This window comes from Lepisosteus platostomus, chromosome 7, assembly GCF_059453375.1.
Source record: "Lepisosteus platostomus isolate fLepPlt1 chromosome 7, fLepPlt1.hap1, whole genome shotgun sequence".
NCBI classification, from domain to species: domain Eukaryota; kingdom Metazoa; phylum Chordata; class Actinopteri; order Semionotiformes; family Lepisosteidae; genus Lepisosteus; species Lepisosteus platostomus.
The window spans coordinates 58,876,487-58,904,324 of NC_142617.1; the positions used below are offsets into that span (position 1 = coordinate 58,876,487).

Genomic DNA, 27,838 nt, shown 5'->3' on the forward strand with positions numbered 1-27,838 from the left:
CAGGTCAAATTCCAACAAGCTCAGAGAAACTCAGTTTCCACTGAGGATCCTTTGAAATGCTGTGATTGCAGAAGCTCTTCAATGAGCACAATGCCTCACTGAGCTCATTGTTTTTGTGTAAACATGTGAAAGGTCAATGTTATGTGTAATCTCACTATTACAGTATATACCTTTTAGACTGGCTCAACACAATTGATCTTTTCCATTTCAATGCTTATTTAAGGAGAACATAATTCAGATTTAAGTTTTTCCAAGTACTCGCTATTTGTGCAATACTGTACTACACACATTCTCACATAATTTGATTGATTTCCAAAATCATTTTAATTTGATTTCTTCCAAAATGGTGATGTGCTGATTGTGTTTTGAAGTGAATTTTCTGGGATGCGTCTAGAAAAGTCATCTTTGAGAGTTTGAGAACAGTTAGCTACTAATAACCTAACAAGCATATTAGACTGAATAGCCCGTTCTCATCATGAATGTGGTTTGGGTGTTTTCACACTAAACCACAAGAAGATATGTTGTTGTAAGAAGTGTAAGCAGATGTAACTGATTCCTGTGGGGAAATAACACCAGTGCTTAAACATGAATAGCAGGAATATTATTTTAAAAAGACTTAAGAGTGGCTACAGATACACATGGCATGATTTTCAATGTCAAGGAAGTCCAGAGAAATACCTCTTAAAATGAGCATGCTGGTTGTTAAGATCTCTGTGCTCAATTCAGAAATACATTATAAAAGCACTGTATCATGGAATAAATAATTTTGCAAATGCTATACATATCATTGTTATGGGAATAAGGCACATAAATATTTATTAATATTGGTAAATCTTCATAAAAGAAATTAATTTCTGTTTCCTCAACTACTGTTAAAGTAAGCTACTGTGCATCAGAAAACTGACAGTGCAAAGAATTCAAGGGCTGCATAGTGAGTTAGATTATGGAAGCATTTATTTTCCATAATACTCAAAGTAGTCAGTGCATGTTTGCTATCACACTACAGCAGTGCAATCAGCTGCCATGCAGTACATACAGCAGACATTTAAATTTGAAATTGAAGAGAAATCAATTACAGTACAGTCATACTGTATTCACCATGGCATAATCTGCAGAATACATTTCAACATAGACAAGACATACTGTAGTCTTTCAAAATACAGCATAATTCTGGTACAGTAAAATAAGGATAAAAACAAACTTACTTGTACAGTATAGAAAGTGTTTATGGTATTTACTGGTTTAATAAGCAGATAACTTTTTTTCCCAAAGTCCTGGGAGGATGTGAAACCTAACATAGGGCTTTTATCTATTAATGGCATTACAATTATCCTTTTCTGTTTTTAAGTATATAATGTATTTTAAGTATCTATTATACCCCACTAGCCTAACTTGTTCAAAAGCTACTTTGTGTGAGCTTATTACACTTTTACTAATTATAAGCCAGTTCAGGGGAATGATAAGCTATTTTTATTTTATTTATTCCCCATTTACAGTAATCCATACTCCCATGCCTAAAATGCATGCTTAATATAGCAAAGGATATTCACAGGTCTTTTTTTCCATAAACAATCTGTGTTTAAAACTGTTGGTAACTCAAGACAAAACACCATAATCAGTTTGATTTTGAAATTGCCACAAGTGGAAATCTGTCTTCAATGCTAAGTACCTGTACTGTTATGTGCTGACATAGAACAGGAAAGGCAAAAAAACAGAAAGAAAAAGACATTTTCTTGTGATCAAAACTTCACTGACAATTCTGTGGCAAAGAAGCTGTCAACTGGCAGAATATATCAACTCCCTCCTGATTTCAAACTCTTTAATTTTATGATCATAAGATAATTGATTATTGTCTGATGCACCCTAGAGTGCCTATTCACTTAATGCATGTTGATTTAAAACCTTAAAAGGACTTCACTGACAGTTAATACATATAAAATCTCTTTCTTTCCTTATCTTGTATGTAATTCTCATTTCATATCTAAATTTCTGCAAGATGCCTATCATTTAGTGAAAGATAGTAGGGGAAAATGCAAAGAGGAGAGAATAGCTGAAACTATTTCTCTTAATTCAAGCTAAATACAGTAAATTGTTAAAATAATGTAATTATAATACACATAATGGTATGCAATCCTGATGGAAAAACATCACTTTTTCAAGTTGAGAAAACTGGCTTGATGGAAAAGCTCAAAGATCTCAAAAGTGCTCTTGTGTAACAAGATTCTTTCCACCTCCTTACCTCACCATGAACAATGCAACATAAGTCATGTTCCTGCATCCATCAGGTCCGTTTCAGACTAAATGGTCTTTGGTAACACCCCATCGCATTCAAGGCTGCTGATTGAAATGTCCCATAGAAGATAGCAATTTCTTCTCTCAATTGTCATACTGTTACACACGAGCAGTCTCTGGGCATCTAAAGTTAACTTACTTTCCTTTTGTGAACCATAATTTGTATATTCCCAATCAGAACACAATATAAGACAGACATAGAAATAACCATTTCCTACCACACATACCCACTCGAAACCAGCCCACTTTTTTTTTAGGAGGTAAGTTACACTAATTCCAGTGATATTTCTTCCTGGAATTTCTGGTTTGGAAAAAAATGGTACAGGAATGGATGACCTGGATGTGATGGTGCTGAACTGGTGTGGCGGAACCTCGGTTTTCTAGGATATGTCCTGTCCCTGACAGTATCCAGGTCTCCCTGGACTAGACTGCTGATTATTTAGGCAGTACATCTCATTCTCTAAGCAACATGTGTCATAGACTAACTGCCTGCAATAACGTTGATAAACAGCAAGACACACTTCATTTATCAAATGGCACATGGCCATATCCATCACCATTATTATGGTATCCTTCTGAATGGCTACTTATAAAGATTCCACATCAACTCATTTGGACAAATTCAACTCAACACAAATGCCTACCGCTAAGCACCTGACACTGTAAAGAAATATTAACATGAGCTCATCATTATTTTGCACCCCAAGGAACAAAACAGTATTTGAAAAATCAACAACAATTCATACAGTATGTGCTTATGATTTTGAAATGTAAATAACATCATCTGTGAGTTACTGATGTGGTACCTTCACTTCTGTGCTGTAATTGTGCAGCAGTCTAGTTACTCCCAATTCTGTGAAGTAATTTACAGTTTCATTGAAAACATATATCAGCTTTTTGATACTACTGATAATTTAATGGTCTGGAACCTAATTTCAGTAGACATGGAGACTACATATGCCCCGCAAAATGCAAATTGTCAGGCCTTTTCTTTCCCTCTGCAAGCCCACAGCTCACAAAAGAGCTCTATAGCACTGAACAGTGTCTGCAAGGCCCTCCCCATTTACAGCAGAGTTTTCTTTGAGGGAGGAATCAGTGCAACTGTCACTGTTGGAATTGCAGGCTTGCTCGCACTGAGCTAGACATCGCGATCGCTGCAGCCTGGCAGGAAGAGAAGAACCTGGGGGAAATGGAGTCTTCATGAAAAAAGACAATTCTCTTGCAATGCAGTTTATTTCTAACATCAAATCCTGGGAAAGTGTTGAAAGAGATGCATTTTACATCCAATCAGTTCTAACTCTTGGACATGGGCACTGTGTAGCTCATACAGTAACGTATGAAGTGGTGAATGGCTACAGACAAATTTACATAGTACATAAAAAGAGGTCAAGCACCTAACTAATTCAAAGTCCTTTCTGAAATGCACTTAGCAGGGATTTCCAAACAAGTATTCTCCTTACTGACCTGCATTGTCCATTAAGACTGCTGGGTGGAATTCAGCACTCCCACCGAAACTTCCTGGCAGTAATCAAGCTTGTTAAAATATTCAGCTCAGAACTGAAACCAAAATTCATAATTTCACAGTAAATTTCACAGAAGACAATGGCCAATTGACTGTAGAATCTCACTGTCTCTCACAGCTCTATTTTTAATATATATATATAAATCTCATCAATCGTTTAATGTTCTTTGAAGGGAGACACATTTTTAAAATGGATAAGTAAAGATGCCTCCTGTTTTCTCTCAGCCCATTGATTAGTTCAGGATGAGAATAAAATAGAACCCTTACTAAATTACACAGACTACATAATGATATCATGTACTGTAGGATAATTCAAGTCACAGGCTGGAAAAGAGATGGACTGGTTCATGAATTTTTGTTGGCTGAATATCGAAATCTTCAGAATACTTTGTTCCTGCAGTGTAACACTAAATTTGCTGTTGTAGTCACAATAAATGAAGAAAATTACAGGATATTGTGGTCAATAATTGAATTATGATTATGCATTGTTCAGAGATGATTAATTTTTGATTAAATTGTGTTTGGAAGTGTGAAAATACAAGACCTCTCTATCATTAGGAACCTAGTTTGAGTCTTTCTGATGTAAATACTGTATGAAAAAACAAGACTATCAAAAAAATGTTGTGGTATAACTGGAGGAATTTATGGTTATTTTGTTCAATTTGAGAGGAAAAATCATCTTCATTCAGAAAAAATTGAACATGTTTCAGCCAGTCTCTCTGACCTTCATCATGGACTGTTGTGGTGAGTGAATCTAACATCTGGTTTCGATCAAAACTTTAGTGCACCAACTGCACGTTTAAACCCAGAAACTGAATCATACTGCTAGACAGGGGACAGAACTCAGGCATCAAAAGATAGATTCACGATCTGTGAGCAGGTGAAAATGTTGCAACATGTTTTCAAGACAACATTGCAGAGCACCCAATCCTCCACATTAATCAAGGAAACTCCCAGACATTGACCTGTCTTGGTACAGTATCTCTTGAAGATGGCTGTTCACAGAAGTCAACACAGATTTTAATATTTTAGAATTGAATTGATAATGGACAGGTAAACAAATTTTAATTTGTTTTATTCACTTGTACACTTGAAATACGTGAGAACGATGTGCAGCTTGTGGCCACTAAACATAAGACATCACAGATTAGATTAGGCAACATGGCAATTAGCAAGGCTTAATGTGTAAATGCTGGCCTGAATAAGAGTCAAGTGCTAGAAAACGTGCTTTCTGATGTCATTAATCACAGTCACACGAGGCACAACAATGCCAGTGTCTTGATTTGGCAGAAAGGTGAACTCTGCACAGCCTAATCTGCATAACAAATCAGAAAGTAGTCAGAGGTTTTTCTCCCAGAGGTCTTCTGCCCTAATGCAGGTACAATGGGGAGACGGCACCTGCCAGCACACCATTCCCTCTGGGTTTTGCCCTATTAGACTCAGGGAGCCTAGCACTCCCTTCCACAATTGCTGTATTAAACTCTTGGTTCCACCTCATTTGAATTCCAGGTGCATGAAAATGAAGGAGAAGTTTAATACGCGACCCCTGTCATTTATTTATTAGTTCCTGATCAGATCTGCAGAGCACAGGCGTGTGGATTATAAATCAACTGCTTGGCATTAAAAATTCATGCAATTCATAATGTATAATGCTAGTAATTTATTTATTAGTGCTAAATGTGATTTTCTTTCTGCTCATTGCATCCCTCTTTCAGGACAGTAGCTCTATCGGCATGCAGGCTTTCCTGTGTGTGCCTATTGAAACAGGTTTGGGCGGCCAGCTGCCCAGGGGCTGTTTGACAGCCGGTGTCCCACACATTGCAGCAAAGATGCAGATGTGACAGAGGAGATACTGTACTCACCAATGGGGCAACTATGTGTGAGTTGCAGCGGTAAAAAAAGAAAACTATTTTCTTTTTAGGGGCAGCATTTACTTCACTATACACTGTTTTTTATACAGAAAGCGGACTATGCTGCATGACAAATCACCTAGGTTACCTGATAAATTCTCATACTCTTACAGCCAAAAGGTTTATTTGATGGTGTATTGCTTTAATGGTACAAAGGAAATCGATGCCTTCTGCCTTTGGCTTCATCATTCTCTTTTGTTGTAGAATCTTCATGGCAATGTGCACACAATTAGGCTCTTTAAACTGATCCCTGCTTTATCCAATCTCAAAAAATGTGTCTAGAAATCTAGAAATCCTAGAGTGGCTAAATGACTGATGTAGACATGCACAGATGGAAAAAGTATACTGTACATACTGTATATAGTCTACTTCCAGGAGATCAGACCGGGTCTAACAAGCATGGTTGTTGCCACCTGATAAGTTTATACCACAAAGGAAGTCAGATTCTAAAAAGAGAACCTGCCATGAAGCTACAGTACTGTATGTCTCTCTTTCACTCAACCATGGAAACCTTTACAAAATAATCTAAAGAATAAATACGATAACCAAGACCTACTTCCTGAAAACTCAGTGAGTTCTAACCAGATCAATACTTTTAATTTTCTGTTGCGAGACAGTTTTTCTCACTCTCTATGCACCTGTGATTGTATCCCCAGTTCTGTGTTCGTCTGATTACAGCGTGTGTATGCCAACACCTACTGTACTACCACTCAAGAACACAAGAGAAAAATCCCCTGTCAGAAATGATCACATGAGTGGTGGGCAATGCAGTTTCATTGCTGACAGCCTCGAATCATCAGATTACATTCTATTCATTTTATTTCCTTTTACAAGGGCAGTCCGTGTCTATTCATAACGAAGATCTCCATAGGGATCAGAGACCTAGAAAACAGAATTCTATACTTGGAAGTCAGTGCAGTAACATCAAGGAGTGTGCAGAATCAATATATAACTCTTGATTTTGAGAGCTTGGCAAATTCAATAAAAAGAACTCGAAACTAGAGATCTGAGAGTCTAAAAAAGTCAATGCATAAGGCTAGAATCACTCACTTCATCCTTAGAGCCAAAAATCCCAAGTACAAGCATACCATAGTCAGAGGGTGTACATCACCCTGTTCATCAGAGTTCAATGTAGAGAAGTTGGTACCAGCATCCAATTGCCATCAAATATTTGCAATATGATTCTTAGAGTCTGCAAATTATTTACAACTAAATAGAGTGGAGCAGGCAGAATGGATGGCAATTCCAGCAGAATTCAATGTGATTGACTTACTCCTGAATTCCTTGTGTCAACATGATGTTTATTAAGTGAATGGCTTTAGAATTGGTCACTTGGAAAAGAAAAAAAATATATTGAGAATTGACACACATTGCACAGTACTGGATATTTATTTTCAGGCATTAAACTTCAGATTAAAATTTAGCACTCTTTTGTTTGTGTGAAGTAAAAACTGACAAGGGATGCTAACATTAGGAGTTACTGTACTGTACTTCTACATTTCTTAAAGGCAATCAAGGAACTGTACAACTAAAAAAACAAGGACAGGTTAAATTAGTTCAGCACCAGAACCTAATGTAAGGTAATTCAACAAACTCTGCAAAATGACATTTATGGCATTAAAATGCTAAAATTTTAATGAAAGGTTAAATATGCTATCATTTAAAGGCCCGTAACATGGTACAATCAATAAATAAATCAGTTAAAATTGATCTAACAATCACTTTTCTATTTATATAGCACCTTTTGTATTTAATCCGGAAGAATGAAATTAATTTGCTGCCAGATTCCAATCCACCCTTTAGTTATTTAATAGGTTAATTGGCTGATTAACAATTTAATGCTTTATCAAGACCTGAAGAAGCTTACCAGACACTGAATCTTGAATCCAATATTTTTGTTCATGCAGTACATACTCTATATACAGTATATGAACATACACATACCCGAAGAAGGCTACACAGCCTAAATAGTTTATTTTCTTCTCTTTTCAGCATGGAATAAACCGTTACTTGTTCCTTTGCAGCCTACACAGCTGACGCAGCTCCCTACTTGAACTATGAATATACACTGTATATTTACTGTACACTATATTCTATATATATACATTTATATATTATTAAATATATTATTATTAATATATATATATTTCTGTTATATCTTTGGCCTTGACCTTGACAAAAAAAAAGTTCAATTGGTTAGTTTAACTGAAAGCCTAAGATGGATATAAAACCAAAACACTCTCATCAGCAGCTGGTTTTAAAAGAGTGCGCAACACATTTCTGAAGCACTGAGCAAATACAGCCCCTAAGAAGGAAGAACTACCCTGAAGCGCTAGTTCAGCAGAAGAAACTGAGTCTGTCTGATGCCAGCCTTCAGCAAGAGAAAGCTTTTCCCTCAGGTCGGTTCCAGACGAACAAAAATAAACACTTAATAACTGAGTCTAAAGAAACAAGGAGTTTAAGTGATAGCGCAATCAGGCCCCTTCAACCTACAGTACTTCTATAGATTATTTTTATATAAACTGCATGATATGTCTGATGATTACTGCATAAATAGAACATCAGAGGAGACACTCGTTTGCAGATTAACTTCATATTGATAGAAGCTGACATATTTCTTGTTCACTTGAGGAGATTAAATACAAATTTAATTTCTGAATAAAAGAGAGCAAAATAACACGAATGTGCCCGTAATACTACAATAAACATGGTACTCACAGGTGGCGGTCTTGTTGCAGTTGTGCCCATGCCTGAAGTACTGTGGGTTCTCAATGACTGGGATGCGGGTCATTCCGATGACTACGGCATCAGGCCCGGCGTCCAGTGTGCAGGGGGTGATGATTCCATGATTGACATGATGAAGGGGGCTGGCGGAGTCTTCCTCCCCGCTGATCACCGCCACAGGCCCTGCGTCACAGACAGAAGGCAGGTCCATAATCAACCACAGGAAGGGCAACACACTAAAGGACAGACAGCCACAGACCAGCAGGACATACTGCAGCAGTCACCCTTCAATCGTTCTTTTCCATTGGCAAATTAAAACAAAATCATTTCACTGGAAGCATTTTGTTTTACTTTGACCAGTTTGGCAGCAAACGTGTTCAATTAAGACATTCAAAGATTTTATGGAATTAAAACCTGTACAGTACATCTGGCTGGCACTGATTAACCCAGTTGGCCACTCCTGGCCTCAGACTGAGAAAAATGCAGGTGAGCTATAAAACCTACACAATACTGGCTCTCCAGCACCACAGCTGACCTGAAACACTGTATTTCATTGCACAAAAATATTGATAATAGAAGTAATGAACTTGAATGAAATCAAAATGGAACAGAACATAACAGTTCAGCCGGGTAGCTGCGTCAGCATTGATAGTCTGCAAAGGAATAAGTAATAGGTTTATTCCATGCTGAAAAGAGAAGAGAGAAAACACAGAAAATAACAGACATGCATGCTGTAGCTTTTTAACAAATACTCTTGTGCAAATCAACTCTTTTTGTTAGAATAACCACTTGCTCCCGCATTTCTCCGATGGAAAAAGTCCTCGGCAATGACGAACTGCTGTGTGGCCATTAATGCTGTGTGAGAGTCCACCTGAAAAGCAAGCTTCGGGGTGTGTTCCGAGAGCGTCCTATGTCGCAAAGATAAATGATCCAGTCAGAGCGTTAGGTTAATGCATTTGCTTTCCGTTTCAGGCTCCCTAGTTTTCAATGTGGTTTTGATCAGGAACACAACGCCATTACTGAAGTGCAAACAAGAAATACCGACACAAACAGGTGCAGCTGTTATCCCCTGGCTTTGCAGAGAGCCAGAATGGAGCTGTGAGATTTGTAGGCCTCAAAGGGTCAAGAGGGAGGCAAGAATATTTACAATTAAGTTGCAGCTGGAATCCTGCTGTATTGGTAAGCAACAGCTTTGTTTTCAAAATTCACACCATAAACACTCAAAGTAATTGGCACAATTAAAAATAATGAGATTTATGCCCTGTTGTCGGTTGGTTTGAATATATCCTGTTCCCGTATTATTATAGTAAATATACAGTACCATATAACATACAGTGCAATAATATAATTGTATTATTAGCCAATATATTTTAAGTATCCATCCTGTTTCAGGAGCTAACAGTAGACATAATTCTTGAAAGGGATGGGTCACAGGTAGACAGGATCCCAGTACTAGTTGGATATGAAACCGACCTGGCTGTCCTCATGACTGGTGAGACTAGTGGGACAAACAAATGGGTATTCTACGCATTAAGAAAGGAGCTGAGATAAATATCAAACTGTCAATTCATTTTTACCTGAAACTATCCTGCCTCATTTTAAATACTGCAGATCTAGGAGAACCAGAGCGATTTCCTCATCCTGTATTCAATCTCCACCCCTCTCAACCCCTAATGGTTAATCACCTGATATGGATGTTTCCAAAAGAAAGCAGGCTAAGCTGAGAAGAAAAGGCTCATCTGGGTTTTAGTTTTTCTTCAACACGGCAGGATTTGATTTGTCTAGTAAAAAAATGCACACCGCTTTAAAAAATTGCTTTACAGGGGAGCCCCCAGGGATATAATGTAATAAAACAAGAAGAATTCATCTCTCTGGAATTGCAGCAGGGTAGAGACTGGGGCCAAAAAAGAGCTCTATTAAAATAAATTTTATATAAATAAAAGTTTTTGTTGTGAGTGGTATTAATATTCAACTTCTCTGCAAGGCATGAAGGTTTATGCACCTAGGCACAAAATGAAAAAAGGCATACTCTGTGTATGGTAGCATAATTCAATATAAGAGACTACAAATTGCGCAGATTGCCAGCTTTGTATTTGATCTTTAAACTGACAGTGGACACAAATTGCACCTTGTAACATTGTTTACATGAGTTATACTGTTCAGCTCTGCCCTGAACAGGAGTGAGCAGGACGTCTCTGTGCCCAGACCTTTCCCACCAGCCCCCCTGCTGCCCAAGATGGGGATCTGGAAGAGCAAACTGGCTACTCCTGCTACAGGTTTGGCCAGCCTTTTCACTAGCCCTCGGCCCTCAAACATCAGGGAGAAATCTCAGCCTTTCTCTTTCACCCGGGACAATATCAGGTGAGGTTACTGTCACTCCTCACCTGCTGGGAGCTACTCCTCTCGAGTGAAGGAAAGTGACTAAAGTTTAACAATTTATTTAAGGGAAGTCCCCATCACCTGAAGCACATTGCCTATTGGACTGACTCCATTTCTTACGACTTCGCTTCACTCTGGCAACTGTTTGGAACATAAATTGAGTACCCTGATGTAAATAATGTGGCAAACCTGGAACTCAGATAACATTACTCATGAAGGCCCAGTTCAGTTTGTTTGGTGTTAACCTCAATAAAGGTTCTGGACCATGTTAAAACATGTTGAAATCAGTGATGCCCAGTTAGATTTAATTCAACAATGCATTAGGCAGACAAAATCACATTTATACCTGTACATACCGTATACTGTAAATACCCATATAAATCCTGTCTCGAATCCTGTTAGGTTTCATTTCAACTGTGGTTGTTTACCATGAGGAAACTAAAATAGGCTGAATCAGGTGGAGATCAAAGCTCAGACCCTGGTGTGTTTGCATGCCTTGTGCAAACCTGTGACTTTACCCTATAAATATAAAGGGGGGCTATAAAGTAAGTTAGCCCATTCAAACAACTATACAGTAAAAACAATGTACTGTATCATGGAACTGAAACTGATTCACTCAACAAATTTTTACAAATTAAGTAACTAATTGCTAACAAATGGGGGACAAGACAGATGGCGATCATATTACCACTTGGCACTAACATCATCATCCACTTGTATGATATAAAAGAACACACCTGTCTTCCCTAATGGGATCCACAGCCCCATCAGCATGTGTGCCAAATTTGTGTTTGCTTTTACAGATTCACCATTTGTCTTACTGCAGGACTCCAACCTTTGACTCCTGGGGGAGTGACCTGACTGAACCACCATCTCCATTAGGAGATGCTGTTGGATAAGAAGGGGATGTGAAGAAGCCTACATGGTCAGATACAGGACATAATGTGTTCGGAGGCAGAGCAAGCAGCCCCTCACTTGCGTGTGCAGTTCAAGTTAAATATAGACTAGCCCCCTTAAAAGCAGGATGTATGCTCACCCTATCCACAGCTCCCCATGTTACTTTTGCTAAAATAGACCATATAGGATTATAAGCACCAACAGTATGTAAAAAAGTAAAGTCCAGAACAGAGCCATAGGAGCTTATGTTGGTTTCTGTAGTGTTAAGCAGACTAGAGAGGACATGATTCACCTGAGGTGTGCCATCACAGGGATCACCCCCAGGCCAGCTGGTCCCCACATACAGTATACAGCTCACTACAGGGGAAGGTGCAGTATGTCTCTCAAGGGTACAACAGCAGAGTCTACAACTGGGACCTGAACCCACAACCAGTCTGCTTTGAATGTGGTATTTATGCCTTTAAAAAGTATTATTATTGTGTATTTGTTATTTTATTATTATTTTGATGATTTTTTAGAATATCATTATTTTTAGAATATGTATTGACCAGTTGTGGTAAGTAGGAATTGCATGACTTAATTCACTAGAGAAGAGATGCCAGCTATAGAGCAGTGCCTAGGCTCCACTCTAGACTGTCTGGCCAGCCGTATCTCATCCATCTAGTTTCAACAGCTCAGTAATTTTCACTTTCCACCTAAACTGCTACATAGTGATCTACTGCCACCCCAGAGCACGCTGCACTGCAGCAGGAGATAGAGTACCCCTATTGCAGTAAAATGTGCTGCACAAAAACAAGGTGTCATTGCTGTGTCAATAAAACTGAAGACTTCGTGGGGTGCACTCACTTTTCAATAGAGAAGAAACGTGACTACAGGCTGTGTTAAAACACACCTCCTGAGTCGATTATTAGACTATGTATGAAAACCTTAATGTCTGTGTCAAGGTAATAAAAGGCTGTGTCAATTTTCAGCTCTGTTAAGTTAGGTTTTGAACACCAATGTTAAGTACAGTTAACAACACACTTTGTGATGAAGTGCACCTTAGACTGAAATGGTGTTCTGTCAGTTATTTTGTTTGTGTTTTTCCATAAGTAAGTGCTTTGGGTTTCTTGAAAAATACTTATGAATAAATTTGAACTATTATTAATATACTATGAAGAATTTGTTTTTGGTTAAATAATTAATGAATACATAATTCATTCATATCTTTCAAAAAATTATTAACTCGGAATGATATATACAGCTGTAGAAAGTCATTTTTCTAAAACTCATGGACTCAAGGATATGTTTTTAACATTTGTCTACAGAAGTGGACTTTCAATGTATGCAAACTAAATTACTTTTGGGACCTCCTGAGATTGCTTTATTGCAGTAGACAAGCTGATACAAGGTAACAGAAACGTTTTAATCCTCAAAAAGCATCACAGCTACACTGCAGTATTGATTGTGTTTTTTTTCTTTCGCTGCACTGATGTTGGTGAAACTACAGATTTGTTTCTGTTCTGGAACAGGTTCACCAACTCTCTTCCATCCCCTGGCTTATCCACCGCCTGTGAAAGACTCACTGATGTGTTGCCCAATAGCCATTTAACTATCACTGTGAGTGAGATCTGGAGTGACCTGTCAGCTTAATGAGCCCTCACATCTCTCTCCAGTAAGGCCCGTCAATCAGCAGAAACAAAAAGACAGAGAAAATCGATGAGAGGAATTGACATTGCAGGCTGCCAGGTGAAATAAGACGATAAAGTCTCCCAGAGGAGGAATCTCCTGAAGAGAAACAGACAAGCCAGTGAAAGCCTTGAAATCGCACAAAGAGAACAAGACAGGAGACACAGCAAGTGTGCATTTAGTTGGATAGGAAAATTCCCATGAAAGAGACAACATGTGGCTGCCAATGAGCATCCTAAAATTTAGTTTTCATACAGTGATTACAGAGCAAAGAAAACAGGTTAAACATCTCAGTTTATTGTGACAACAGTTTAATTCCAATGTCTGTTGTCATTTTTTTAATCGCTCACACCCTGGTCAAGTCTACAATTACATGTTGTACCCTATATGACATTTTTAAAAAGAAGTTTGGAAGGGGCACAAATTCTAATTCTGCTTCTGCTCTCCTATATATATATACGTCTGGCCTCTTGAGCACCTCTCTTGAGCACCTCTCGGCTCATCTTTTCTCTCTCTTGGCATTTTCTCTGGCCAGAGACAGACCTTCCTTTCCAATTCTCCATCTCCAGCTTCCATCCATCATCATTCCTGTATATCGCTCATGCTCACAGTTTCCACAGCAGTCAGTGCCATCACTCCGACTCATTCCCATACTTCTCCTGTCTACAGAAGTAGACTTTTTTTAACAGATCATGCATGAGTGTGTCGTAAAGGACAAACTCAAACTCTGCGGATTTCTTCATACTGAAAACCGAAGGAAGACCTTTCTCCAGTGACTTCAAGAGACGCTGGGACACAGAGCAGCCTGGAGAACACTGGAGCCTGGAGTTGTGCCCCCCAAAATGTTGATATCTCACTGAAAATGACTACAGACTTTATCTGAGCATTATTCTGACAAAATCCCTCTGTAAATCTGTTATGTTAACATAACATTATGTTGTTAAGTCCCACATGGAGAAAAAAGACAGGTTGTTTTCTGGTACAATTTTTGTGTCCTCTCATTAAGTATCCATACCTGAGCTATTTATATCACCCACTCAAAATATACATATAACAAAATATAACAAAATATACTGAGAGGTAATAAAAACACAACAAATGAGTTCTGAAATAAAGAGCGTTTGTTGCGTTTTTAAAACTTCACAGTATATTTGGAACCTCACCCAGTAATATATTGGATTTCAAACAGATTTTTTTAATATGTAATGGTGGTGTTGAAGGTAAATCAGCAGTGTGAATTGTGTAAATTGATCTCCATGTTTCAATGGGTTTGAACAGAATTGAGATCTATGGATTGTTCTGGCCAATGGTGGTTTCATGGTTCTTAGGCCAGAAACACACTGCTCACCGCTGAAACATCATGCTCACTGGACTGGCCTTTCCAAACATTTTGGACACGCTGCTTCACAAGCTTCCAGTTTACTAACGCTACTAAGAGGACATTAAGTTAAAATGAAAAAATTTCAATGCTTTTTTTTTACTTAGGCTAAAAATCACCATACGTAAATCTGAGATCTCAACCTTAATTGACTGGGAGACCCTTATTCATGAAAGGACCCCAGAATGAACAACCGTTTAAAAGTATTAGAACAATTAATTAAGCAATAATTACTAGGCAATACTAATAGTTATCATTTTTCCTCTCAGTATTCTACCCTTCTTGACATCCTTCCAACTTTATTGTCAGTTTCAAAATCAAGCCAAGGTTTGGTAGTTCATGTTATTTTTAATATTTGCAGTGATAATTTATACTTAGTGGGAGTCCTGTGCTTCTTTGGACATGCAATCTGTTCTTGCCCCTTGCTCCTGTTAACTGAGCACACACACATATGGGTTCCCATTCATTTCACTTAGTGGTTATGGAAAAAAAAATAGATTGATTGATTTTACTGATTTTTAAAAAGACAGCTGTGCTAAATACTAATGTAGAAATAATGATCCAGAATATTGCAGTGCTCGAAACATTTCTTGCATATTGTAGACTGACAGGAAGGTCACTTTAAAAAGGCAAAGCTGTTGGATGTTCAGTGTAGTGTTAGTGTATAATAATAATAACAACAATAATGATTATTATTAGTATATATATATACTGTAATGACACCTTTCTTGTATGGACTGAAAGATCTGAAAGTGCTTTTTAATTGGGCCAATGGACTTACTGTACATATTCAAGTTGCATATTTTCAGTGCAAAGAAGTGTTGATTCCATATTAGCACAACACACAAATGATGTTGCCTACAGCACGTTAAGACAGAAAATTAGAGCATGTATTATTTTTTGTTAAAACATTGCCTACATTTATTGGTCAATAGAGATTATTGGGCAGCTCTTGTAACATTTGATTACTGTTATATAGCCAGAAATACAAATGTATGCGACACATTTATGAATGCTAGAAGCCAGACCATTTCTAAATAGAATTTTCAAGCTCATAGGTATTAGTCAGTCATAATGCAACAAATGAGATCAAGGAAGTCCATTCAAAATCCATTACAATTATATTCCATAATAAAATACTAAAGCAAGACCTGTGTTCTGTGTCACACTTTTGTAAAGTTGGTTAATGTTTTTCAAACCAGAAAAATAAACCACAGTACAAGAGCCACACTTTGCTACGTGCTGAGGAAATGCTGTTCTTGTGTAAAGATTAAGCAGCCAGCCTGTACCTTCAATGTGCTCTGAGCAGCTCAGCTCTGTCTCATTACACTGGTGCAACAGCTGGTTTCCAGCCAACAGCAAAGCAAATAAATAACATCCAGAGACAGAAGAAGGGAAACGATACTAATGCGTAATGAAAGACTTGCAGCTAGGAGATTTGGATTTCTTCCATGCCTCCCCTGGGTAACGCTGATGGAAAGCTTAAAGCTTGGGTGGCAGTATTAGAAGGACATCCTGACAGATATTTATTCTACCTGAATATTTAAAAGGAAAACCCAGTACTGAGGGAAGTTTTGTGAATCAAAGTTCTGGCAGAGGATGGAAATTCAGTACTGCTGCAGCATTGTGGTCGAACATTTTGTGAAAGGGCTCAGAAAAGGATGAAAATCGAAAATCATTGTGTTGCTAAACTGCTCTAAGCAATGCTTCTGTGATTCTCCCTTTCATCATTTGTGTCCTGCAAATCCATACTTTAGCATCACACGCAGCTGACAGATTTTCCCAAGGAGCTGGAGGTGGCATGAGTAATGTCGGACAGAAACCGGCCTGGAATACGAGCCTGTGAGCCCCTGTTACGCTGACAGCGAATGCGCTGGAATTCTAAGTAACATGAGATTAAAATCTTGAGAAAACGTGAGCAATTAAAAAAAACACTGCAGAGATATTACTTAAGCAGCTGTAGGAAGAAAAGGTCATTTGCTGTTTAACTTCAGTGCAGACACAAATGTATAGGAGGTTTAAAAGAAATGGGAGCCAAACCATGATCTCCACTCCAGGTTAAGCATGCTGCCTGCTACTGTATGCTGCTCTTGGTCTGCGATGCCACACGTGCTTACTTGTGTGATACCAGCAGGTTCTTGCTAATGGTGAAGCAAAGAATATTTATGAAAATAAAAGTGCTCAATGCATACCTCATTTCCACCTGCCTTTCCTCATCACTCCTCTTTTTTTCATCTCTCTGAATTCTGCTTTAAATTGGCTTGTTAAAGGTTGCGGGAAACAAAGAGTTGACATGTGAAATGCATGGCCGGCAGCGTGCAGAAGTGGGAACGGCGTGACTAATGTGTTTGAGGGAGCCATGGGAGAGAGAGGAGTGACTCCCCCGCACTGGTGCAGCAGGGGAGCGGTGAGAGAGCAGAATGATGATCAGGCTTTTGCTGAATCTCATCCATCCCACGTCTCTTACTCCATTCTGCTGTCACTCTAACAAGTAGGCGCTGTAATTGGACAGAGCACATCTCTAATTCTGTGGCCCTTTCAGAATGCATGCTTGTTAACAAAAGGTATGATACTGCTCTCCCCAGAACACATACACACACACATCTCAGTGCTCACTGGCAGGTTGAATCACTCCGAAAGCACCTGTGCTGCTGTATTCTTCTCTGATCGAATATACTGTATGCGCACCAACCACAACACTGACCAGTTCTCTAGTCATATAATGTTTGTTGGCTGCACCTGTGGATTGCTGGGGGTGATAAAGATTGCATTAAAGTGAAATGATAGCAATTTAATTGTGGTGGGCTTGTCTCATATAGAATTTAATATAGGACATTTCATGGCACTGATAACAAATACCCTGGGTTACATCCACAAATCAGTATATGGGAACAGCGATCAATGAGTTTCTTACAATTCCTTTTACCTGTGTTTGGGAACCCTCCTCCAATAACATAAATCCAGGTTTTTAGTTCCCACTGAACAATTGCTTTTACTAGCTTGTCAAAAACAGTGCTTTGCTAAAGGTCCTTCAGAAGGCGAGATGTTCCTGAAGGCTGACAGATTTGTCAGGCTTTGCACATATTAAGTGGGCACGTGGAAGTAAATATGACAAAAATCATAATTATGTTGGACATGATATTTTGAGAATATGTACAGCACAGTGGACAGCAGTTTAAGCAGTATTTCTTCAGTCAATATTACAGTATAAGATATTGTAACTATCTGACATCCTTTCATTTACTTCTCCAGAGACAGACACACTCAAAATCTGTCACAGTGAACCTAGTCTATGTCTTAATTAATACACCCAGGCACAAAATAATAGTTATTTTTTCCATATTAACTAATTTTTCTTACAGTTTCACATTCTTTAACTAGGGAAGATATGACTATTGTATCCACTTTGCTGCCTATTTTTTCATCATGTATAATTCCATGGCTTCATTTAAATCCATTTATTTGAAAGGGCGTAAATGTCATCTTTTTAATTACAGAAGCTGTTATTAACAATACACACTGTGATTAAACATGCAGGCCTTCCCTTCTCTCCCTGCCACTGCAGTAATTCTTCTTTTGTTTCTCCCTAGATAATTTTATCTAGACTTTTAACACGTGCTTAAGAATGAATATATAGGACTTTGGACAGAAAAACTGTTTTGCAGTGCTCCTAGATAGTATGTACACAAACAATTATCTGTCTGCTACTTGATTAAGGCCACCTCCAAATTTTTCACCCCTCTCCCCACCATATGTACAGTATGTAGGAAGAGTGGGGATTAGTTTAATTCTGTGGGTTTACATGCAGTTGTTTCCAGTGGTGCTTAATTATGCACAAACCATTGCTGTTTACATAATACTTAGCAGCATGTAAATTGTTTATGTATGAATTTATTTTCTTCTGCGGATGTGTTACAAGCTCTTATCGTTTAAATAGAGCCACTGATAGACTTCTCCAAGAAATCAAAGCAAAAAAAATATACATCTTAGATACCAATTAGCAGAAGCAAAAGAAAAGTATTTTCTAAGATAGTTGATGGCTTTTAAACCTTCTTTGTACTAATAACCAAACTCTCCCATTCTGGATTTGAAAATGTTTGTGTAGCGGTAGCATGTGAATCTAACAAAACAAATGCAGTGTTACACAAGTTGAATCACCTGTGTCTTGCAAACATCGCTGCTGCACAAACAGAAAAAGGTATGGTGTTGTCTTGACTCGGGAACAGTTAAAGGGACGTAATTTACAGTATGTTTGCATTTTCTTCTACAATAAAATAACATGCGCTGTTTCCTACTGTATAAACTGGCAGTAAAAATAGTGAACAGACTTATGCAGTACATGCATAATGGATAAATGTTAGAATGTAAGTAAATTTACAAATGAGAGGAGGTTCTTCTGTCCTTTTAGAATAAAGGCGCGCCTCCTGTTCTCCGTTTTAATTGGACTCGATTCACATTTTCAAGATCCTCAAAGGCACTGACCGTGTCAGCCCAATGGACTATTTTCAGTAGAAACAGTGGAACACGAACGAGAGGAGAGGACACAGGTGGAAACTAGGGGGAAGTGCATTTAAAACCAACCAACAGAGGTAATTATTTACAGTATGAAGTGTGGAACAAGATACCCAGCCCTGCTGGATTAAATCCTCAAAACAATTAGCTACTAGCACACAAGCACGTGTGACCGTCGCGGTTCCGCGCGGGCTCGTGCCCTCCGCCACCCTGTTCCGTCCCGCAGCACCTGGAACCAGCCGCATGAGCTAAAGGAGACCTCCCCCAGCCCAGGCAGCTGAGGTCCCTGCTACGCACAGTGAGCGTGATGGCGTCACCATATCCGAACGAGCTCCGCTACACATGCTACAGTAGGAAGGCCGAATGGCCTCCTGTCATCCTTAACATTTCTCATGGTCCTATGCCTTGCCCATAGCTTCCACTTGTATTCTTTGATTTGTATGTTACTGTTGATTCAAACAAAGAAGCTAGCAAGCATTTCCATTCTGCAGTCTCGGTAAGTATTTGAAAAAAATGAATTTATGATGTTAGCGGTGGAATGAAAATAACTTTGACATCAATCCACCCCTTCCTGTGCCTTTCATTTTTAGAGGCACATGTCAGTAAAAGTGCTGGAATCAATTTCCCTGAGTGGATAAATGGAGGACTAAACCTTTTTTCTGACCCGTCACTTTGAATTTACATTAAAGCAATAGATCTCTCCTTTTTGCTCCCCTGCCACACATGAATCTTCTAGTCCCAAAACATGTGGAGGCTGAGTGTTGATTTTCCTTTGGCGTTTTGACCCAGGGCAGTCACAGGGTGAAGTGTCCGTACTCTGGGATCGGGATGCACAAAAACAAGTTACCTAAACAGTTGAGCAACATGGGAATAATCAAGGAATATAATCATAAATCCTCAAGAAATCTCAACACTAAAAACACATAGCAGGTTTATCTAAAACCATGTGAATCCATAATGATGAAATCTTTACAACTTGCTAGTAATGATAGTAAAGCTGACATTAATTTTCTTAATTTGTACTAGAAAACTGATGTGTGGATTGGTTCTGAAATTGTGCTTGTTTAACATAATTAACGTAAAATTCCTCAAAGCATAAATACACCAAGTCAGAAAGTGTTTACTTTAAAGACTAACAGGGATTAATCGAGTGCTAATTAAATGTCCATGAAGTGACACTGAGATTTGCTGTTCCTGAGGTCAAGAGCTGTCTCTTGGGTTGGGACGTAACTGAAGCTCTGAGGCAGCATGTAAGATTTGTGCTTCACAATATGTTCTTCTGGGTTTTACAACAGAACCTAAAGACAAATCTAGGCTGCTGTAGCCTGGGTGTTTGAGCGCTCTCAGAGTGAGCTGCAGTTAAGAGAAAAGGTTGCACTCCATCATGTCTTTCAATTCAAAATGCTTGCATTTGCTATGTTAATACTAACTAGTGCCTGTCTATTTATGAGTCTTACAGCTTTTGGTCATTCTTTTCAACACTTGCAGTTTTCAATTACACAAAGAAATATTGAATTTATGTCTAAAACAAACTAAAATGAAAACTCCTTCCTTCAAGTTTGAATAATCATTATGCTTTTGTTTTAAATGTTTTATACTAAAGTTCTAAAATCAAAATAAAAAAAAACTCATCAGGGAATAATGGGACATACTGTAATGTAGCTTATAATAATTAGTTCCCCTAAAACCATAGAGAGTATTATGTTTCTATATCCGCATTTCACATATTTCTACATATTCATGATGAAAAGCCGGTACTGTTTCTGGCCAGCCCTGAGGCCAATTCTATTTATTTCACAAAAGAAAAAAAACCTGAAAGCCCTTTACTCCAAGATGAGCTGAAGAACAAAGCCAGTTTAATAAGGCAGAGAAGCCTGGCAGTGGTTCAAGTCTTTCCTGGCGAGATTCGCCTGGAGGGGGGAAGCAGGGCCTGCAAAAAGTAAATAAAATGACCAATTCAAGGCCAACCGATATCAGCATATCAGCAACAGTGCGTCCCGGCAGTAAGGCATGGGAGCAAGCACACAGAGACAACATTGGGATCCTCTTGTCAAGGTTGGGAAGTGAAGAGTGGTTTCCGATTTGGTAATGATTGCACAATCAGTGAAACTTCTGGAGACATCCCTCACATAAACTGCAATAACATCTCCTGAGGTGGCTGACACATTAGCAGATCTGTTCATCATTCAAAATTGTACCTCACATCATGTCATTGTGCACAAACAATGAAACTGTAAAAAGTAAGTAACATACTGTAAATAATTATGGCTTTTTCCTGCTGAAGACTATCTTAACATGTATTAATTTTCCAGACTACATGGTGCATAGCTACTTTATCGTGATACAAGTGAACAGGCATAGAAATGTTTGTCATTTTTCAAAAATAATGGTGAAAAGACTATAAAGAGAAAACAATGTATTTGTTATAATTATGTAATTATTTGTCTTTTCCATAAATTATATTTCCTTTTTTGCTGGCCAGAAAGTTCCTATCAAGGCTGAATTACAACAAAGGACACACATCCCTGAGTTGAGCACCTTCTCAATGAGTACAACGGTGAGGTGGAAATCTTAACTGATCCTCCATCACTCTTCACTCCGATCAGCCTTAAGCATTCTTTTAAAAAAAATAGTTTTACAAATGACAAAGAAATTTCTGTGAGCGCATGGTACATTTTATTCAGCTGAGGTTACTGATTATTTTATTTCTGTATGTCATGAGCATTCTTCAGGAGGGGAGTGAGACAAGCACGGGGAAAAAGTCTGGATCGGGGCTGGAAGAAGAACAGAGGGGCGTGTCCAAGGTTTGCTGGTGCTCGAGGGGGCGTGGCCAAGGCAAACTAGTCCGAAGGGTGTCCGTACGAAAATCCAGGGAATGCAAATGTCCAGAACCGGGTAATTCATCCATGATGGAGACAAGATGACGTTAAAAGCCGGAGCAGGATCTGGTGAAGGGTTGGGGGAATGAAAGGGGTTACGGGACCAGGCGCTCCAAGCCCTGGACCCAGATGGTCAGGACGCCGTTGTGAAGCCGATGCCGTCGAGCATCTCCTGGACTTGCTGGTAGGCGGGCTTCCAGGATCTCATCTTCCAAAGCTGAGCCCGGAATGGTGGGAGTGTCTGGTTTTTATAGGAAGGGGGCTGGAACCGGAGGCAGGTGCAGGAAATCAAAGGTAAACAAGTAAGGGCTGGAATGTCCTTAAGAGGAGGGGCCTACGATCATGACACTGTAACCTCTGTCAAAGCATTAACCACTAATAACTAATTTCCTCAGTTGCACCTCGGCTTGGAAAAGGAGGAATCCGAGCCCTCTTTCCTCTGAAACACGTACGTTACTTGTCCGCTGTCTCCACACTGCACGATTCCCGATGGATAACACTGTAAGCGCACTGGCACCTAGTGTGCAACTGGGGTCACTGATACAGTAATATCTCAGTTTATCCAGTCTCCCCTAACCCTGGCAGAGCTCAGGCACCAGCCAGCTATGGCAGATGACTTTGCCCACAGTCTGAAAGAGTACCTTTGAGCCTTTCAGGGGCCCCTGTGCTCTTACAAAAATGTACTTACATTCCAGTGTCCGCGTTTGTTTTCGTAACACTTATCACTTGTGAAAATATTAATTATTTGCTATTTCTGTGTTTCTGTCTCTAGAACTGCTTATAGATGAATGCCATTGAAGAGAAACATGGTCAGCAGTCCACTATAACCGGCATTCACTCAATAGCCTCAGGCAATGCAGCCCACAGCAGAAGTGACTATTAGAGAGCCACTGAGGTCTCTCGGCAGTAAAGCTGTCAATATGCGTTTTCATTCTTAAAGCATTACATGCGTACTACATCACACATTTCTAAATTATTCAAATCCCCCAGAGAATATACATAACCTAAAGAGTTTTTAAGAAGGTGACCCACAAAAGTTACTTTACTGAATTCTAAGAACAGTGAAAAAGTGAAAACATCCTGCCGACAGAGGATACATAACTGAATTACAAGTCATGCCTTTTCCTTGATTTCTGTGCTTTCTCTAGAAAGCCATACAGTAACCTGGAAAGTCAGAACATGATGAGGAGGTTCATCAGAGGAACATCATAACTCTTCTTATATAACAGAAGTGGCAGAAAAAGGGGAAGACGCAGAATTCTAGTCTTTGAGGACAGGATCACTCTAATCCCTCGTCTCATAGAATGTGCAGCAACAGACGGACACCCCTGGAGGCCAGGGGACAGAAAGAGTAGAACAAATGTAGGCGGTGAGAAATAGAATTGAGGGGTGGTGGAGAAAAAGAGTCGGAAACTCAATTTTGAGCCAATTGCGCACACCATGCCAAGACAGATGGACTTACAATGGACGAAATTTAGCTGATCTTGGCTAATCTGACATTATATTCACAGGTCACTTTAGGCAAAAAGAGCTGGAGGTAAATAGCAGTTCATGGAGGAAAATGTTTCATCAGGAGGATACATGCGAAAAAAGTAGAAATAAAATCGCACAATTATTGTGCACAATAACCGTATGAGTAATCAGCTGCACCTATGATGTCTTTATCGCAAATTTGCCTAATGCAGTTCTACTGTGCCATCTTATTGTCTTGCTCGCTGCCATCAGCTTTGATGTACACAGCAAAGATGGCTCTCATGTAGCTGCACTGCTAATAGGCAGAGACCAGTGTGTTTGATGCTTACAGGTTTATTATTATAATTATCATTTTCTATTATAAAGCGTAAAAGCATGATTTTTAAATCTGTACTCCACTGAAGAGTACCGTAACGCATTTCTCCTTTCTTCTATTACAGTTTGCTATGCAGGTGTGCTTTCATCACAGTTAGTGTGTTATAAATAAAAAAACCATTGATGATTGGACTGATCAAGATGTACAGATGCCCTGATGGACATCATACACAGACTCTGGTCTCATTATACTGTAAACAGCTGATGTTGGTGGGGTATTAAAGTTTCCACTTAAACGCAACAGATATCTCATTTTCCCCAAAGAGCACTCACAAGCACACAGTGGGTGCTCGGAGTTATATTGTACGCTGTTATTGATAACTAGCCTCATGGAAGTTTACCCCAGAACCTCAGTGCTTTTAATGTGGCTTTGCTGTGGAATCAGATTGTGTTCCCTGTACTTTATTACACTTGACCATGGGTACACCAATACTGCCACAAATTTTCCTTCAGAAATATTTGTCATGGCTTATCACGGAATGCCCAGGGTCAAAGTGTAATCAAAGTGCATTTATAGAAACTATTAATGCTATGTTAGAGATTTTGAAGAGATCTACAGTGGCCAACCAGTCTTATTTTTTGTGTAATTTACTGGACAAATTCAGAACCCATTTGCTGAATACCTATAATGAGTATAGGAATTGGGAATTGTTGCAAGCACAAGAGCAAAGAGAGAAGTGATACCTTAATTTCCCTCAAAATGCAGCACACATCCATGGTGTGAACATAAGAGGAAAGGTCATAAACAAAGCGAGTCCATTTCGCCCATCTATTACATTTTGTAGTTAGTATCCTATTGGCCTAAGGACCTCATCCAGTTTGCCCACATAACCACAAGCCTTTGTAGGAAGAAGTGACTCCTGTTCTCCATTTTAAATACACCACAGCTAAGCACCGAAGTAGTTCGCTTCCCAATCTCTGTCAAACAAGGTTATAAGTTACAGCCTCACCACAAGACCATGTGTATTTTTATAACTATATAAAGTCAATTTGAACCTCAATGGAAGAAAAATGTCATTTTTTATGGAGCATGGAGAGAAAGTGCAGAGACGGGGCAAACGTATCTGTAGAATCTCCTTTCTCACTGGCATAAATCTGCTGTGTATTGTCAACCAAATCAAAGTGAGCAACTCAGGCATCCAACCTGCTCTTTTAAGAGGAATAATTCTTAATTGAGTAAGAAGTGGCTTCTACAGATAACACATTTTCACAGAGAAAGCAAGTGTTTGGAAGGTCAAACGCCCTGCTGCTACTACACTAAATCAATTTCCTTAGGGAATTCTAGACCAGTAAAGTTTTCTAAGAGCTGAGGAACAAATGCACAGGCACTGTTTTTTTTTCCCTCTTCAAATTATATTATTTTCAAGAAATAACAAGATAGATGCGGATTTTAAAACCACAGATCACAATAATGGTCCCAGGCAATTATGATGTGTGTGCCTCCTGTGTGACCCCTTGCCTCTGACACACAATAATGCCTTCATACTCTCAAAAGTTTCCTGGGAAGCTCTGGCTTTAGGGCGTGAAGCACAGCCATCCTCCAGCTTGGAAAAAGCCGTGTGGCATATAGAGTAGGTAAGCCTGCGTGCAACAGCTCTGCCTTTTTAAGGTGACCTTCCTGTCCATCTACATTATGCAAGAAATGTTTCTAGCACAAGAGTACCCTGGATCATTATTTCTCCATTAATATTTAGCACAGCTTTCTTTTTCTTTTGAATCAGTAAAATCAATCAATCTGTTTCCAAAGCCACTAAGTGAAATGTATGGGAATCCATACGTGTGTATGCTCCGTTAATGTGGCAAGGGGCAACAACAGGTTTTGTGTCTGAAGAATGTATGTAGTGTTTCTATTTAACAAACCTAGATCCAAAGATGCACGGGACTTCCACTAAGTATAAATGATTGCTGCGAATAATAAAAATAAAACATGTACTGACATTTGAAATTGGTATTGAAGCTTGAAAGAAGAAGAATGAGAGGAATTATTATTATTATTATTATTATTATTGAAATAATAACTGAACACTGAAAATATATACATTTATTAGAGGATTATGGACAATGTTTCCTTACCACAGCTCCTGCACAAACTGCTTTTTTAATATTGCATTGCCTTTTTGCTTAAAGACAGGCTGGCAGGGTGCCAGGGTTCTGCCTGCCCAGTGCCAGCTGGAGGGCCACCTGCACTGAGAGGTCAGGCTGAGATGACTTTGAGATCGCAGCAGCCCACCAACCCCCCCCCCCCACCATACGTAAACACACACCACCTCCCAGACTCCTGAACACACACTGGCTCAGCAGCAGCCTCTCTCCTGGGCTCGCCGCCCTGCATCGCAATGAGCACCTCCACTGTGCTTCACTCAGCAGAATAACAAACCACAGCAAGCAGAGGAAGTGCACTGACTTTTAATGAGTCAGGACGACACATCCGTGTGGTGAGACTCAAGCAAATTGGTGGATTATCTGGGTGCTACAAGTGATTCTTACTTGGTAATTGGTAATTACATGTCTCACAGAGGACTGTGCCTCATCAGGCTTGTGAGAAAAGTGATCAATGTCCTAGGACAAATACCCTTAGAGTGATGAAGAACCTGACAATAAAATATCACCATTGACTTTTTGTCTTTGGGAATCACAGGGTATAAGAATATAAAAACATTGCTAATAAAATACAAGTCCTTTATTTGAGATTGCACCAGTAAATTCAATCCCAGCCCTCTGTCACAAGCACCTTTTAATGAACCGTAAGTCTATCTACATTCTTTTTGTTCAAGCATGTTTTGCTGTAATCCTGTTCCTTACTGTGGAAACCAGAGCAACCAATGGAAACCCACACAAACATGAGCACAGCATACAAACTCCATGCAGATAGTACCACACCAACTGAATCCAGGGCCCCAGCACTGCAAGGTATCAAAGAGGCGCCATGCATCCACTGGATTACAAGTTTCTGCAAAATGGTACAGGTAATAACAGCTCCTGTATATTAATACAGCTGCAAAACAAGTCTGCTAAATCTATATTCAGTAAGCCAAGGGCAATAAATGTACTAGCCTGCAGGATTGACCAGTTTTAAACAGAATATGCTGCTCAGTAAAACAACAATGAAGAGCTTGAGTGCTCATTCAGTCCATAGCTTTTGTTTGGCTGCTACTGATCCATTGGTCTCAAAATATCATCCAAAATGTTTCTTGAAGGATTCTGTGGGTCCACTTTAAACAGGAAGGTTGGGCAAATTTTTCTGCGTACCCAAGTACAGTATGTTCTCTAAACAAATATCTCTTTATCTCTCCTAAACGAACCTTCTGTTTAATTTCTGTTTGTGCACACATGGTTCTTTTCATTACCTTTGCAAAAGTAAGATACGATCTTTAGTCTATTGATGAAGTCAATTTTGGGGCAGAGCGGTGGCTCTGTGGCTCAGGATCTGAGCCTGTGACTGGAAGGTTGCCGGTTCAAATCCCGTGGCCGGCAGAGGAATCCTGCTCTGTTGGGCCCCTGAGCAAGGCCCTTAACCCCAACTGCTCCAGGGGTGCTGTACAATGGCTGACCCTGCACTCTGACCCCAAGCTTCTCTCCCTGTCTGTGTCTCCATGGAGAAAAGCTGGGGTATGTGAAAAGACAAATTCCTAATGCAAAAAATTGTATAGGGCTAATAAAGAAACATTATATTAACATCTTTTCTCAAACTGCCCTCAAATACAAATTCTTCAACCCCATAAAAGAAGGAAACAAAGAAACTGTCAGGTAACTTGATCATGTAATGCAAAATGCAGGTGGAAATTGTACAGGAATTACAAAAAAGAGCAGCAGCCTAGTCTCACTATCT

General features: G+C 39.2%; 1 protein-coding gene across 1 annotated transcript in view; it reads right to left on the reverse strand.

The window, feature by feature from the left end:
- Positions 1-27,838, reverse strand: part of LOC148659328 (NT-3 growth factor receptor-like) — a 259,803-nt gene that overhangs the window by 52,299 nt on the left and 179,666 nt on the right. Inside the window, exon 12 of the mRNA XM_088641439.1 lies at positions 8,443-8,631. Within this exon, the coding sequence (XP_088497565.1) occupies positions 8,443-8,631 (189 nt within the window). The remainder of the gene's footprint in view (positions 1-8,442; positions 8,632-27,838) is intronic.